Source organism: Lontra canadensis, unplaced genomic scaffold (assembly GCF_010015895.1).
Source record: "Lontra canadensis isolate GAN:19392208 unplaced genomic scaffold, GSC_riverotter_1.0 scaffold58, whole genome shotgun sequence".
NCBI classification, from domain to species: Eukaryota; Metazoa; Chordata; class Mammalia; order Carnivora; family Mustelidae; genus Lontra; species Lontra canadensis.
Window position 1 is genome coordinate 2,606,440 of NW_022631052.1, and position 17,293 is coordinate 2,623,732.

Here is a 17,293-nt window from a genome sequence, read left to right on the forward strand (position 1 = left end):
CAACCATTTTTTAACCTCTCATTTAATGAATAGAAAAACGAGCCTGGGGGCACCTGGGTGGCTCAGAGGGTTAAGCCTCTGCCTTCGGCTCGGGTCATGATCTCAGGGTCCTGGGATCGAGCCCCGGATCAGGCTCTCTGCTCAGCAGGGAGCCTGCTTCTCCCTCTCTCTCTCTCTGCCTGCCTCTCTGCCTACTTGTGATCTATCTCTGTCAAATAAATAAATAAAATATTTAAAAAAAAAAAAAAAGAAAAAGAAAAACGAGCCTGTGAGAGGTCCCACAGCAACTTAATTGCCGAGCAGGGAGCTGAATGCCGGGCCCCCGCCTTTGATTCTATTCTTTCAGCGTCTGTGCATTCAAAGGACTTAGTGATGTTGTATGGTTCATCTTGGCTGGACCATTTTCTGGCTAACCTGAAAATTTCCAGCCGTATTTTGGGGTCAGAATCTTTTTCTGTGTGTGCGAAATTTACCAACTGGAGGGAAAAAAATCAAAATCACTTGAACCACTTCCTGATTTCCCACCCAAAGCTGCTCAGTATTGAGCGGAGGTCAGGGTGACAATAATATTGAGAATTTGCCAAAAATCCTTATATCCTTATAAAATAAAATGGAGAGGGGTTAGTGGATGTGTTTATAGCTTTTGACCTTCCTCCTCAAGGATTTTATACATTTCTCTTCATTCTGGGGGTAAATTTCATGGCCAGTATTCCCTGCTCTCTCGACCTCTCCCACTCAGATTGTCTCGTGTCCTTGGGGGGCCTGCGTTTTCCATTGAGGCAATCCTGCAAATCTTTTTTTCTTTTCTTTTTTTTTTTAAGATTTAATTTATTTATTTGTCAGAGAGAGAGAAAACGCAAGCAGGGGGACAGCAGGCAGAGGCAGAGGGAGAAGCAGGCTCCCTGCTGAGCAAGGAGCCCGATGCAGGACTTGATCCCAGGACCCTGGGATCATGACTTGAACTGAAGGTAGATGCCTAACCGACTGGCCCCCCAGATGTCCCAGTCCTACAAATCTTGGAAAGAGCTATATTGTGCATTGAGGGGAAAGGGCTTTGGAGTGTTCATTTCCCAAGAGCTCTGCCAAAATTATGTGTGTGGTTTAGAGGAACTCCCCCTCCCCCATGAGATGATAGATGTATTCTGTACCTGTGGGGTCCAGCACAACAGCCACTGGCCACTGGCCACATGTGGCTACTGAGTGCTTGAAATGTGGTTAGTGCACCTGACACTGAATGTTCACTTGCATGTAATTCTTTTTTGGTTTTAAAATTAATATTTATTTTATTAATGCCATATCCTTTACAGAAAAAGTTACATGCCCTTCTTCCCCTTATGTTTTTTAAATAACATTTTTAAAGATTTTATTTATTTTTATTTTGAAGATTTTATTTATTTATTTGACAGAGATCAAAGTAGGCAGAGAGGCAGGCAGAGAGAGAGGGAGAAGCAGGCTCCCCACTGAGCAGAGAGCCCTATGTGGGGCTCTATCCCAGGACCCTGGGATCATGCCCTGAGCCGAAGGCAGAGGCTCCAACCCACTGAGCCACCCAAGTGCCCCTATTTTTATTTTGGAGAGAGAGTGTGTGTGAGCAGAGGATGAGCAGAGGGAGATAACCCCCAGCAGACTCTTCACTGAGCACTGAAGCCGACACGGGGCTTGATCCCAGGATCCTGAGATCCATGCCCTGAGCCAAAAGCAAGAGCTGGTTGTCCAACCAACTGAGCCACCCAGGTGCCGCTCTCCTTGTGTTTTTAATTCAGTGCATATACAGTATTATTGTGTTTGTGTGGATCTAGGAAATTTCAGCAGTCACATCCAGGGGATTTTGTATCTTCTTTGCTTCCACTGACAACTGTAGTGAATTAAACATCGCCAAACAATGTAACCTCTATTTACAAATGTGATATACAGGAATTTTTTTTAAAGTGCTCTAATTGTTGATATACAAGCCTTCCCAACTATTTACATAGCACATAGAAATCTAAAAAAGTCAGACTTACAAATATGCTGGGCCTTAAGCCACTTCCTAATAGTGTACCTACATTGAATACAATTTCAATGTCAAATGCACATATAAATCAGTTATTCAATGACATGTCTCAAACCAGAAAGGTGAATTCTTACTCTAACTGGCCAAATTGTTTAAAACCTTAAGAGAGTAGAATATAAATATTCCAAAGGCATGGACTCTTTCATTCAAATAGCAATGCTGTGGGTTTAATTATCTTAAATATGTCTGTTTTTTAAAATTATTTTTTTAAAGATTTTATTTATTTATTTGACAGAGATCACAAGTAGGCAGAGAGGCAGGCGGTGGGGGGTGGGGGGGCGGGGAGCAGGCTCCCTGCTGACAGAGAGCCCGAGGCAGGGCTTGATCCCAGGACCCTGAGATCATGACCTGAGCTGAAGGCAGAGGCTTTAACCCACTGAGCCACCCAGGAGCCCCTTAAATATATTTATTATTCTTTCTAGATTTTCTCAGAATTTGAAGGTGCTAACCCATTCAGGAAACTAGTTTGTCTCACACAATTCTAAGCTCAAATTCTAATGACATTTTTTGGGAGTTGAATTCTGTGATTGTCTGATGTCACATAATGGCCATGAGGGATGATTTCTGGATTTTGGGTCAGTGGGGTCCATAGGATGCTCCAACCCTGTTTATTTGCTATGTTAAATATTTATGTAATTCTAGTTCATTTTTATTTCCCTGTACATCGGCACATGTGCTGAGTGCCTGGTCTATTGAGCAGTGTGGGACTGGGCAGAACAGGTTTCCATGGTCAAAAGAAAGAATTTGCCCAAAGAGACTTACTTTTAGTGCATATGTGTTTTGTGGTTTTTTTTCCCCTGATATGTCTGGTCTTTATTTCTGGGGTCTTAGTTCTACTTTTCCTATAGTTCGGGCAGTGGATAATAAGGCAACGTATTGCTTAGGGCAGACCCTTCACTTATGTTTTTAGTTACTAATGACATCTAGCTTTGTCCCTCCAGCTGTCCAGGGACCACAGACATGGCATCCCAGAACTCCTGCCTGATTCCTCCCCACTATGCTGCTTCTAGAGCAATGCCTTCCCCTTCTCCTTCCCTTCTTTCTTCCTCCCCTCCCCTCCCCTCCCCTGCCTTGTCTTCCCTTCCCCTCCCTCCTTCCTTTCCTTCTTCCCTTTCTTCCTTTCTCCTTCCTTCTTTCTTTTCCAACTATCTTTGCTAATTGCCAGGAGGTCTCATGGTTCAAAATGTAGGTACAAAAGTGGGCCCCCACCCTACGAGCTTATGTTTCTCTGCACATCTTGGTCCCTGATGAATGATTAAGGAGGGGGCCAGGGAGATGGGCAGTGGGAGGTAATTTAGACTGACTGGATTCTCTCCCCTAAAGTCAGCCCTGGACAGAATTTGTGTTATTACTTATTACTCTTCACGAAAGCCCTCCTTATTCCAAAAAGGTTGGGAGTGGTTACACCTGTGGTCACATCTAAGTTTGTCTTAGGGGACCTGCGTCTTATTTTCCTCCCCACGTCTTCTCCTTTTTAGGATTGTTGGTCCTACGTACATCACTTGGAACTGCCCTCTCTGGAATTTCAGCCCCTCAAGACTCATTAATTTAATCAGATCACCTAATTGGCACTGCAGTGGTAATGAGTGATTTAAAAAAAAAAAAGTGAAGCCAGTGGTTCTGGACTTTTTGCCTTTGTCAGAACTATCTGGGGACCTTGTTTAAAAGAAATGAGAAGCCCCCTTGTCCCCAAGAGCATTGGACTCCGCATGTGTGCGTTGGGGGGAGCGGAGACTCTGAATGTGTTTTTTTAACATCGTCCCGAGGGGGTTCTGCTGCAGGCTGCCTTGGACCACTTGAAGGTGTGGTGTGGATATAAGGAATGGGACAGGCTCTGGCGGGCGCGGGGACTATCTCTGGTCCTGCCTGTTTTCCATGTGACTTTCAGGCAAGTTGCATTGTTACTGTGCGCTTCCTGTTTCTCACCTTCATAATGGGGATAATTGGGCTCTCAGCCCTTTGTGTGTGTATGTAATAAACTTAGCACAGTGCTTGGCACATAGTAAGTGCTCAGTAAAACCTAGCTAAGATTATGTTTATGACTTTATTACTGTATGATAGTACAGTATGATAGTACTGTATGATAACGTACTGATGACAGCATCATTGAAGTGAAACAGGCACAGGCTGGCATTTAAGAAGGACCAACAAATGTCAGTTGTTTTTTTTTTTTAAAGATTTTATTTATTTATTTGACAGAGATCACAAGTAGGCAGAGAGGCAGGCAGAGAGAGACAGAGAGAGAGGAGGAAGCAGGCTCCCCGCCGAGTAGAGAGCCCAATGTGGGACTCGATCCCAGGACCCTGGAATCATGAACTGAGCTGAAGGCAGAGGCCTTAACCCACTGAGCCACCCAGGCGCCCAACAAATGTCAGTTTTATCATTAGAAATACATACTATATGCATATAGTATACATACTGTTATATTTCTAATTATATGATGTATTATATGTCTGAACTCCTATGATTTATGTACAAATATATATTATACAGTATATAGATACACTACTGTATTCTAGAGTGTTCTGTTATAGCATAAATATTAAAATTGTAATAATGACCACGTGAGAAAGTTGCCAGTGGGCCTGGCATCTAGTAAGTGCTCACTAAATCAGTGAAGTTGCCTCCATTGTTTGTCATATTCGTTAGTAATAATAATGGAAAGAAAAGGAAAGCCATCAGCAGCCTTGAGGGCTTTACCCCCAAGCAGCGTGCAGTGGGCATTTTCCCCTGAAGACGGAGTAGGCATGGTTCCAGCATTCCTGGGGGACCACCCCACACTGGTAGTGGGTCCTGTCTGCTTTGGACTGAGGGATGCCGCCGCCCTAAGGGATCTGGGGTAGGAAGAGAAGGAAGGGTGCCCCATCCCAGGCCTCCAGCCCTCAGCAGCGAATTTGCCTGTGGATGCAAATTGGCCGGTTACTTGAGACGTTAGCGAGTCAAATCATTCTCTCCCCTGTCAGCTGGCCCCGCGAGCGCAGCGCCAGGGATGTTATGACAATGGTCGCCCTGGCAACCGCGGGAAGGCGTCGGGCGTCTGGCTGGGCCCCGCAGCAGCCCAGGGAACGCAGAGCCTTGGCTGCAGAGCCAGGTTGGGGGGGGCGCGGTTCTGAACAAGCAGCACCCTCTGGAAAAGGGGTTGGGACTTCCTGGGAGAGGCCTGGCCCCTCCAGCCCCCGCCAAGCCCCGTTGAACCACCCAGAAAAATGTCCCGGGGACTGACTGTGTGCCAGACACGGCTCTGCACGCTGGAGGCCAAGCTTGTGGTGCTCTTTGGAGCTGGCATTCTGATGGGTGTGTGTGTGTGTGTGTGTGTGTGTGTGATGGTGCTGATGGGGGCGTAACCATGGAAACCAATCAACAAGATCATTTGTGGGCTAAGGATAAGTGCTACAGAGGAAGAAAGCAGGGTGGTGTGATGGTGACACGGGCTGGGGTGGTGGCGGCGGTTGGGAAGGGGTGGCACCCGAAGGGTAGGAAAATGCCATTTGTGCCTGCAGCTGGAGGAGCGAGCTCTGGGCAGCGAGAAGAGCACAGAGGCGGGGGGACGTTGTGGGTTCGCGGCTTCAGCTCTCTGCTGCGAGCCGGTGCCTGTCTGCCAGAAGGCAGCGATAGTGGGGTGTTTGCTGACAGGCAGCCCTGAGGGGGGACAGTGTGCTGTGGAGTCTATGTCTTCATCCATGGGGTTTTAAGGCCAGTTATGCTGCATTTCAGAGCCTCAGTTTCCTTATGTGTAAAATGGGTGGGAGCCGAGATGTTCCCCTAGACATGGCCATGTGGTTTACAGGAGAGACGATTTTCTTCCTTCCTTTTCTCTCTCTCTTTCTTTCTTTCTTTCTTTCTTTCTTTCTTTCTTTCTTTCTTTCTTTCTTTCTTTCTTTCTTTTCTCTTTTTAAAAAAAATAGCACCTAAGGGGCACTTGGCTGGCTCAGTCCAAAGAGCATGTGACTCTTGATCTTGGGGTCCTGAGTTCCAGCCCATAGTGGGTGTAGAGAGTACTTAAAACAAATTAAACAAAGCAAAGTAGCACCTCAACAGTGATGGCTTGGGGCTAAGCAAACCCAACCCCAAGGGGTTTGCCCACGGGTCCCGGGGTTTATCTTGGTTTAGAGTCTAAGTGAAAAGTTCCCCATTTCACATTAGAGATTTCAGACATGATTATTTATAGCTCAGTCACATGTCTTGACTTTAAACATTTTTTTTTGTTGTTTATGCTGCTAAATTTACCATCATGCTAATACGGAGTGCAGTAATAAGACACTGAGGGTGCTCACATCCAGGAGGGTCTGAGAAATTTTTCTATCTGCGGTGGAAGGTGCCAGGCTGCCCCCTGGTGTAGAGTTGGAGAACTACATCCCTCTGTCCTCTCTCTGAAGACTTCTGGGATCCTTCCCACTCCAGGGGCCCAGAGCCCTTATTTTGCACCCAGGCAGGGCAAGGCGAGGGCAGGTGGTGGACTCAGCATGGCTGTGCTATTTCCGGGAGCCCCGTGTTTCTTCCCTTGAAGGTGGACCCTTTGGACATTTTGCTGTTCGGTTCTGCGTGGACTTGAATTGAGGGTGACCTAAAAATCAATTAGGACACCTGGCAGGGTGAGGACATACAAAGACGCATTCCAATTGTGCTTCTCAACCTTGACCTGTAGGCTGTTTGGGTCCTCTGCTTCTGCAGAGAGCTATCGCTAGGAGGGCACATGACTTGGTAATCGGACCCTGAGTTTAAATACTGACCTGGTGTTGCTTTAGTCCAGTGAGCTCGGGCAGGATTCCAATGGCCCCGAACCTCGGTTTCCCATCTGTAGCATGCCCATAACAAGCTAACACCGACTTCAGCATTGCTGTGGTGCTCTTAAAGGCAGTATCCTTGGAAGGTTATTTAGTGATGTAGGGGGATTCAGGTTCCTCGCTGAAATTGAGTGTGGAAGTCAGTGCCTATCCTGCCCTCTGGGGTGAGGAATCAGCTTTTTTGTTCTCCTGGTACTTTGTAGCCAGTGCTTTTGTAGATAGGATAAAATGACTTATTGGAAAACGAAGGGGACCGAAATATCCAAACAAAATACAAGCCTCACTTTGAAGGTATTAGCTTCAGTGGACAGAAAAGCACTCAAATAGCTCTCCAGGTAACTAAATGCTCTTGGTTTCTGCACTCATCTGGAGGAGCCCAGCCTTCACAGCCTTCAGAGCACATGTTTTCAGGCCACACTAGCAGAGCTGAAGAGCCCTGCCCTAGGACGTGTAATTGATTTCATATCCCTCGCTCTTGAACCCCAAAACACACACATACATGCACTTGGGACGCACGCGTGTGTACACACACACAGAGTAAATGAATGAATGGCAGGCCTTGCTTCTCCTAGAATAAACATAGAACTCCCATCATTATCATCCTGTGATCATGGCAAGTTGCTGTCTATGAGACCGTTCTCTTCATTTTGTATCCTTGGGGCCGGTGCTGAAGCCTGGCTGCCCTTCCATTCTGACTCCTCTCATCTGGCCTCTTGATTCGTGTTGGCACATCAGTCTCGTCTGCCCCACTGGGAGCCCCTGCAGGCCTGGCTGGGGGCAGACAGCTCTTCGAACTCCCGGGGCCCTGGACAGGGTGCTGTCCCTCGGAGCCATGCAGTGAGTGCTTGCGGCCCACGGGAGCCCACCACCCTGGAAGGGGGCTGCTCGCCCAAGTGCCACACTGGCTTCCAGAACTAGGTTTCTGCCCCTGTTTTATTGTCCAAGGATCCCGATACTTAAGCTTGTCAGAGAAACAAACTGCTTTCATTCCATAATTTAGACTGTAGATGGGTGTTTCTCCCCTGCCTGCCTCTCAGTGTCATTGGGGTGCGAGTGTTTTTATGAATTCTTGGGGCTTCCCCAGATTCACTGAACCAGGCTTCCTAAGGGATGGGCCTGGAAAGTTGATTTTTGAACAGACACCTCCAGATGATTTTTATGGTCAGGGAATGGGGGAAAGAGGAAGCTTATATGTAAAATTATCCGATACCTCGGAGAGCAGCTAAAGCTCTATGGCCCTCAGTCTCCTCATCTGTAAAATGGGCATATCTCTGGGGTTGCGAAGGTTAAATGAAATAATGTATATGAAATGTTTAGCAGAATACCTGGTATTTTATATATATATATATAATATATAGTTTATATATATATAAACTATATATTATATATAGTATTGTATATATAATATTTTATATATATAAATTATATATATATAAAATACTATATATACAATACTATATGCTTACTATATAAAATGTATACTAAGTATAACATGTAGTATATAAGTTATATATAGTTTAGTTATATATAATTGTCAAATGTATAATATAGGGTTATACAGAAAATTTTATATACAAACTTAATGAAATGGTTGACACTGTATGTACCATATGTATACACCAAGTATTGCTTAAGTGCCTTAAATACATGATTTCCTGTAATCTTCACATATGTGGTGTCTAATTGAACCATTCCCAGCTAGCATTGTTGCATGGATTAAAAATGAACTGCAGTGAAACTCTAGAACTTATTTAATGAAGTGGCTGACATTGGCCATTGTCCCACATGTTTTTATTGTTGGTAAGTGTCTGATTTTCATGAGGTTTATAACTAGTTATCCTATAAGCGATTCAAGCTTAAGAAAAAGTGATAAGATATACACGCCCAGAAATAAGCAAATACATCTCACCTATGATAGCCCAGAGATGGAATTTAACTTTTTCTGAACTTTGTGTTTTTTTTTTTAAGATTTTATTTATTTATTTGACAGAGAACGAGAGATCACAAGTAGGCAGAGGCAGGCAGAGAGAGGGGGAAGCAGACTCCCTGGTGAGCAGAGAGCCTGATGCGGGGCTCCATCCCAGGACCTTGGGATCATGACCTGAGCCGAAGGCAGAGGCTTAACCCACTGAGCCACTCAGGCGCCCCTTTTCTGAACCTTAAATGGGGCCAGTAATTGGACCTACATCATCATGTCCCTGTGCAGACTAAAGACAATTCGTAAGAAGTGTTTATTGCAGCACTTGGCTTGGGGAGAACCCCTGTTGGCCAACAGCTGCAATTATCTGATGCCACCAATCCTGGGGACCCGGTGGGGGAAGCGGCTGATTCCCAGAGGAATGCATCCCATTTGGGAAGTATTGCTCGATTTCTGCCTAGTCCAGCTTCACACTCGGGGCAGGTTTCTGGGTTTTTCCCTGCTCGGATTAGCTGTGTTCTTGTCCCGAAAAGTGACTCTTGTTCCTTTTTTGCCTTGAGGGGCAGCCCTGGTCCTTCCATCTTCCCTACTCCATCTGCTTCCTGAACCCGTCTCTGTCTCCCTTGTTCCTAATGCATCGTAGTGGGGGTGCCCCTTGATTCTTGGCCTCGGGCAGATGTAGGTCCAGTCTCGGGGTGATGCTGAAAACACCTCCCAGAATTCAAGCATTCCTTCCACAACCAGGACACGGTGCTTGTGTTGGAAGAGGGCTCAGCCTGCCTTCTGCACAGACAGCATCTCCTCTGATGTCTCAGCAGGCCTGTGAGGAAAGGCGGTATATGCCCATTTTACAGATGAGACTGTAGAGTCTCAGGGAGCAAACATGAATCACCAAAGCCTCGGAACTGGAGTTTAGAAACTCACTTCTCCCATAATACCTGGAAACCTTTCCAAGATGAGTGACGGGTCCACGCCTGACTTTGGATTTCCAGTTCAGTGGGAAGGACCTGTGAGCATCTCAGTGCAGCATCCTGGTAAAGGGAGAGAGGTTTGGGCTCCTGCCTTGACTCCCCAGCTTCAATAGTTTTGTGGATCTGGGTTCGTGATTTAACCTCTTGCCACCTCAGTGTTCTCGTTCATAGAATGGGCTCACAGTGCCCCCCTCACAGCACCGCTGCATGGATTAAAACTGAGCAGACACATTCAAAGCACTTAGCCCACTGGGTCAGGCTCACTGCAAGCATTTAGTAAATGGTGGCTTCTCTCGTGGCTGTTCTTCCTGAAAAATGCTCTGTCATAGCCGACATAGATGCCCCCAGCAGACATCACAGAACCGCTCACATCATGGGCTTTTGACCCTGGAATCAAAGGAATCCCTCATGCAGAAGATTAAAAGCAATGAGTTAGATCTGTATGAACTAAAAGGGAAAGATGCTCGAGGCTTGCAACTGGGTGAAAAAAGTAAGATTCAATTTATGTGGGAAAAAAAAACCAACCCTACACATCAACTATGTTGCAGAGTTTACATGCGCCCCCCTCCCATGCACACACAAGTATGGACGTGCAGAGAGGCATAGAAGAAGGTCAAGCTAGTCTCAGTGGTTACCTCCGTTATGTCCAGGGAGAAGAGGAGTGCACAGAGGGAACTTTGACCTTATCCAAAATGGTCTGGCTTTTTCCACAAGGAAAAGATACACATGTGCTTGTTAAATAATTAACATTAAATTAAATCTATCCTTTCTGCAATATTGTGGCCTTGGAATCAGGTTGGGTTTGCATCTTAGCTCTCTACTTAACTAGCTGTAAGAATGTGAACAAGTTTTAACTTCTCTGTGCCTAATTTCTCCATTCGTGAAATGTCAATCGTAACAGCGTCTAGCCCCTGGGGGTTTGTGGCTATATCGACATGAAGTGTTCAATAATGGTACCTTTATTTCTATTATTGTTCTTATTTTGTGGATGCTTCCAAATCTGGAAAGGGCTCCTCAACCCTTTAAGATATCCATTGTCTTAATTATTAGACCATTATAATGCAAGAAAAAACCGTGGTAAGTGTTATAACAGAGTTAAGTAAAAAATACAATGCCAGGGGAGGTTTGATAAAGACTTGCTGGAGAAGGTGACGTTTGAGATGAACTTTGGAGAAAAAGTCAGATTTCTCGGAGTTGATGGGATGGTGTATGGGTCAGCTGTGCGTCCCAGTAATGCTGCGTAACGACCAACCATAAAACCTTAGTTACAGACAACGTGAACATTGGTTGACCATGCATCTGGGGATCGGTCGCCGATTCCCGGCTCTTCTGATCTTGGCTGGGCTCACTCACGGCCAGTAACCAGGTAGCAATAGGCTGTTGTCTGACATGAGAAGGCTGGCTCTGTCTGGGATGTCGGGGAAGACCTGGCTTTGCTCTACATGGTCCTTCCTCCTTCAGTGGATTAACTGACTAGCCCGGACACATTCTCATGGACATGGCTGATCCAAGGCAGCAAGTAGAACCAGGCAAAGCCTTTTTCTATTGGCTGAGGCAAGACACTTCCGGTTGGAGGGTTGTGGGCATCAACTCTGCCTTGTTTGTGAGTGAGTTCTTTTTTTTTTTTTTTTTTTTTTTTTAAGATTTTATTTGTTTGACGGGCAGAGATCACAAGTAGGCAGAGAAGCCGGCAGAGAGAGGAGGAAGCAGGCTCCCACCAAGCAGAGAGCCCGATGCGGGGTTCGATCCCAGGACCCTGAGATCATGACCTGAGCTGAAGGCAGAGGCTTAACCCAGTGAGCCACCCAGGCACCCCTTGTGAGTGAATTCTGAAGGCACATTTCAAAGAGTATGGGTGAAGGAGGTGTAGAGGAATCAGGGCATCTTCACAGCCAACCACATGTGGGTACGGAAAGCACTTTTAGATGGGGGAACCTGGGCAAAATCATAGAAGGGGCACATTTGAGGTGATGTGTTCAGGGCATCACACAGAAAAGAAGGAGGCAAGGGAGAAGAAATGGACTACAGCTGAGCCCTGAATAACGTCTGAGTCTGAATGATATCCTATAGAACAGCGTTTCCCCAACTCATAAGTTTGACACCACGACCGCGCTTTTTGCCGTGTCTGTGTATGTTCTTGAAACCGACTCAATTCTTCAAAACGCACATGTATTTAAATACAAACCTTATGTGGGGCGCCTGGGTGGCTCAGTGGGTTAAAGCCTCTGCCTTCGGCTCAGGTCGAGATCCCAAGGTCCTGGCATCAAGCCCCTCATCCGGCTCTCTGCTCAGCGGGGAGCCTGCTTCCTCCTCTCTCTGCCTGCCTCTCCGCCTACTTGTGATCTGTCAAATAAATAAATAAAATCTTAAAAAAAAATACAAACCTTATGCAACTATTGTAATGGAAAACTAGTATCACTTGCCATGAATGGGAGGCAATCAAGAAAATTAACACAATAAAAACAGTTGTATCACAAGACTCCTGGGTGGCTCAGTCGGTTAATTGTCTGCCTTCTGCTCAGGTCATGATCTCCGGGGTTCTGGGATGGGGTCCTGCATTGAGCTCCTTGCTCAGCAGGGAGCCTGCTTCTCCCTCTGCCTCTGCCTGCCCCTCCCCACTGCTTGTGCTCTCCCTCTTTCTGACAAATAATAAATAAAACCTTTAAAAAACAACAACAGGCAAACCAGAAAAACCCCAGGGTCATTGCATCGCACTCACTATTGTTACCTGTCCAAGGCTATGAGTCTGTGTCCTGCTCTCTGTTATAGAGAGAGATCAGCACATGCTAGGTGTTAAAGACATAGCATCGCTGTACAGAAACCGTCTCCTTGATATAACACATTGTCACTCAGTGCCATACCTCCAGTGATTGGTGTGACCCATACTTGGGCGATCTGTCCTTCAAGAGTGGGTGTTTGAGCAGGGTCATGGCATGGCTCCTTGGCCCCATCCAGCCTCAGTCCGGTTTTGCAGTCTTCTGTGATAATGAATGCTTAATCAAAAGTGGGAGAGACTGGGCACTTAGTTGGCTCAGTCAGTGGAGCGTGTGACTCTTGATCTCGGGGTTGTGAATTCAAGACCCACATTGGGTGTAGAGCATACTTAAATAAATTAAAACTTAAAAAAAAATGTTTGAGAGATAGGATGTCACTGGCTCTCTTTGACAGTGCTTGCTTTCTTCCTTCCTTCCTTCCTTTAAGAAACTACATTTTTTTTTAATTTATGTCAAGAAACCACATTCTTGGGGTGCCTGGGTGGCTCAGTGGGTTAAAGTCTCTGCCTCCGGCTCGGGTCATGATCCCAGGGTCCTGGGATCGAGCCCCACATTGGGCTATCTGCTCTACAGGGAGCCTGCTTTCTCCTCTCTCTCTGCCTGCCTCTCTGCCTACTTGTGATCTCTGTCTGTCAAATAAATAAATAAAATCTTAAAAAAAAAAAAGCCACATTCTTATTTCTTTTACCATATTTGAAATTCAACACGGGCCTATATAGCATAAAATAATAAACAGAAAAACTTGATTTATTTAGATGAAAAGCTTGAGGAAGTTCAGTTAGCAGAAATCCCAAATTTATAGATATTGTTAATAAAATAAGCATGTATTCCTTTTAAGCAATTTCTGTAAGTTGGTTCGATTTAAATCCTATGAATTTCAGAATCAGGATTTAAATAATGAGTCAGGAAGACAGTTTTTAGTTTAATCCAACTTAAAAGTATTTCTTTGCAGTGTAACTGTACATTTTAAACGTTGGAGAAAGGATACATTTGTTAAGGAATATATATTTTGACACAGGTTAACTTTAATTTATTAGCTAAGACTTACACATTTCACGGTGTGCTCTTCTATTTTTGCATTTACTAATAAGCCCTCAATTTAAATCAGTGCAAAAGGAAGCAAGTCTGCTGGGCACACTTACTGCGAGTAAGAGATGGCACGATCTCAGGGTCTGAGAGATTCATTTTGCTGTTAATTGCCACAGTTTCTTTTCTGCATGGTGAAGGAAGTTAGAATTCGGAGATCTCTTCTGTCCTCGAACTTACTAGAATTGAAAGAGAAAGTGGTAACTGCTGGAGACAAGTTTCATAGCAAAATCTACTTTTTTTTTTTTTTTGCTTTTAAATTCATAATGTAATTTATTTTTTAAATTAAATTAAATTAAATTTTTTTTCAGTGTTCCAAAATTCATTGTTTTATGCACCACATGAAAGTTTATATAGGATTCTGTCCTATGGATGGGCTGGAATTCATTCATACTTAATTTTTGGGTTAATGTACCTTTTTATTTTTTTAAATACTTTATTTATTTATTTGAGAGAGAGCCGGGGTGGGGAGGGCAGAATGAGAGCGAGAGAGAAGATCTCAAGCTGGTTCCATGCTGAGCGCAGAACCCTATGTGGCATGGATCTCACCACCCGGAGATCACGACCTGAGCTGAAGCCAAGAGTCAGATACTTAACCGACTGTGTCCGTAGGCACCCCTCGGTTAACGTGCCTTTTTAAACCTTGTTTTCGAGAATTTATTTATTTACTTATTAGATTTTATTTATTTATTTGACAGAGATCACAAGTAGGCAGAGAGGCAGGCAGAGAGAGAGAGGGAAGTAGGCTCCCCGCTGAGCAGAGAGTCCGATGTGGGGCTCGATCCCAGGACCCTGAGATCATGACCTGAGCTGAAGGCAGAGGCTTTAACCCACTGAGCCACCCAGGTGCTCCCAGAATTTATTTTTAAGTCATCTCTACATCCAACATGGGGCTCAAATCCACAACCCTGAGATCAAGAGCCGTGTGCCCCACTGACTGAGACAGCCAGGTGCCCCAACACATGCAGAGCTTTAAAAATACAAATGTAATCCCAGTATATGCTGTCTTTGCAGATTGCTTTTTCATGGAAGATGAAAATCTTAGAGATTTTCCCAACTCAATATGTATCAGTCTACCTTTTCAAGTTTTTAAAAATTATTATGCTGCGGTAATGAGCCAGCCTTTATCCCACGTACACACACAAATAAGTCTTTTTTAGAGTGGTTTCATAAAAGTGAGAATATTAAAATGTTGAGACAAAAATCGGATTGCCCGCCAGTGGCATTCTCAATTCTCAATGGTTTCTCTCATTCTTGCTGACACCAGGATAGTCTCAGTGTTAAAGAAACGTTGCCAAGCCCATCTGAACATTTTCCCATTAATAAGCAGATTTTATATATATATATATATCTTGTATTTTCTAATTTTGTTGTAGAGAAGCAAATAGAAAAAAATCTCTATCAATAATCTTAATATTTATTAATAATCTTAATTACAATAATTCTTAATCTGAGTTATCTTCATCACCTATAATCTTACTCTCAGAAATAGCTACTGCTCATATTTTGTTATATACCCTCCCAAGGCTTTTTCTGTGCATCTGTACACATATAGTTTTATAAATTTTTAATGTATTATTTGTAAATTATACATATTTTATACATTATTTTCAATGATATGCCATCATATAGATATATTTGTAATGTACTTACATCATCCCCTATTGCGGAAGGTTTGGGTGGTTCTCCGCTTTTTCGTGGCCAGTTTCGATTTAGAGCAAAGCTTTGTGAATATTCTTAATTATCTCTTTAGGATAAAACCCTACAGCAACACTGTCCTTAGAAATACATTGTAAGTGACAGAGGTGTGCCAGATGTTGTTAGTTTTTACAGAACTAGTTTTCCTTTCTCGTGTCATGGCATCTCTGCATAGCATGAGTTCATGTCCAGTTCATTCTAAAAGCATTTGTGGATTTGTGAATATATGCATGCGAGTTCAGATTCACGGAGTACAAAAGGATTTCTGTGAAATGTTTCTCTGCTGTACTTTTCATCTCCGCGACTTATTTCTTTTACAACCGGAAGCTTGTACCTCTTACACCCTGAAAACTACAGCCTTGGGAATAGGGTCAATACCTTTGTAAATAACTTGATGTGGTGACAAATGTCATTGTGCTTCTCTGCTGCTGGTAGTGAGCCCTGCATCGAGTATATAATCGTTGAATTCCCAGGTTGTACGCTTGACGCTAATATAATATAGTGTGTTCACGCTACTTCAAGTACAAATTAAAAAAAGTAAGAAACAAAAAATGTTTCTTCCACACCTCTTCCCCACGTCCCTCTTCCCTTTCCTAGATTATTAGAAATCCTCCCAGAGAATGGCTGCATTTACAAAGATACATAAACGTAGACATTGACATCGCCCTCACGCCTGGAGAGTATTTCTGTATAACAGTGTATCTTGGACATGGTTCTGTACGGGTACATAGCGCGCTTCCTTATTTTGTTATAGCTGCCTAGCGCTCCCTTGTGTAAAATTCCCTGGATAGATGAGTCTCCTGTTGATGGACTCTCAAGGTGTTTTCAGTCTTTTGCCATTGCCAGGAGAACTGGAAGAAATATTCTTTTACAGTCATCTGGCCCAGTGTGGCGTCTGTAGGTGAGTTCCTAGAAGTAGAGTCCTTGGGTCCAAGAATCTGTGCAGTGGAAATGTACGTGACTGTACATGACCCCCTGAAAAAGTGGTACCTTTTGCCTGCCCCTCCTCCCTGCAGTTAAATCCATCTTTAGAACAGGCGTTGGATGGGGTTCGGGCAGGGAGAGGGCCGTAGGGAGGTTCCTGCTTCTCCTCCCGTGGCTGTGCCTCTGAGACCCTCTCTTTGTCCTCACCTGTGTCTCCACAGAGCAAGCTGGTGAAGTACTTCAGCCGTCAGCTGTCCTGCAAAAAGAAGGTGGCCCTTCAGGAACGCAACGCTGAGCTGGACGGCTTCCCCCAGCTCCGCCACTGGTTCCGGATCGTCGACGTGCGCAAGGAAGTCTTGGAGGTGACCAGAGACGGCCCCCTGCCCCCTGCCCCTGATCGGACAGAAACCAGTGTGTTTTTGCCTGTGCCCGGCACATAGTAGGCCCTCAAAAAAAATGTGTTGGACGAAGGTATAGAGGATCTCTGATGCTGTCCAAGTGGGTTGTTAAGAGCGTGGTTCTACGCTCAGCCCCATCTTCCTCCGGCTCTGCTACTCATTAGCTCAGTCACCTTGGCTGAGTCACGTTACCTTTTAGAACGGGTCTGTCCAGCAGAACTTCTGTGGTGATGCAGATATTTTGTATCTGTGCCCTCTGTTGCATTGGCCTCCAATCCCAGGGAGCCCTCGAGTGCTTGGATTGTGATTAGTGCCTGGGGCTGATGGATGGAATTTTTACTTATATTTAATGTTAATGAATGTGGCTGGTGGCCACCATAGTGGGCACTACGGACTGAGGGTCTTAGTTTTCTCATCTGTTTTTATTTTATTTTATTTTATCATTTTATTTTATTTTATTCTATTTTATTTTTTCAGTGTTCCAAGATTCATTGTTTATGCACCACACCCAGTGCTCTAGGCAATACGTGCCCTCCTTAATGCCCACCACCAGGCTCACCCAATCCCCCACTCCCCTCCCCTCCAAAACCCTCAGTTTGTTTCTCAGAGTCCGCAGTCTCTCATAGTTCGTCTCCCCCTCCAATTTCCCCCAACTCACTTCTCCGCTCCATTTCCGCTTGTCCTCTG

At 44.7% G+C, this 17,293-nt stretch overlaps 1 protein-coding gene across 2 annotated transcripts in view; it reads left to right on the top strand.

Moving 5' to 3' along the window:
- Nucleotides 1-17,293, top strand: part of KSR2 (kinase suppressor of ras 2) — a 409,167-nt gene that overhangs the window by 71,203 nt on the left and 320,671 nt on the right. For both annotated transcript variants that reach the window (XM_032876184.1, XM_032876185.1), the window contains exon 2: nucleotides 16,430-16,570. In XM_032876184.1, coding sequence (XP_032732075.1) covers nucleotides 16,430-16,570 — 141 coding nt within the window. The remainder of the gene's footprint in view (nucleotides 1-16,429; nucleotides 16,571-17,293) is intronic.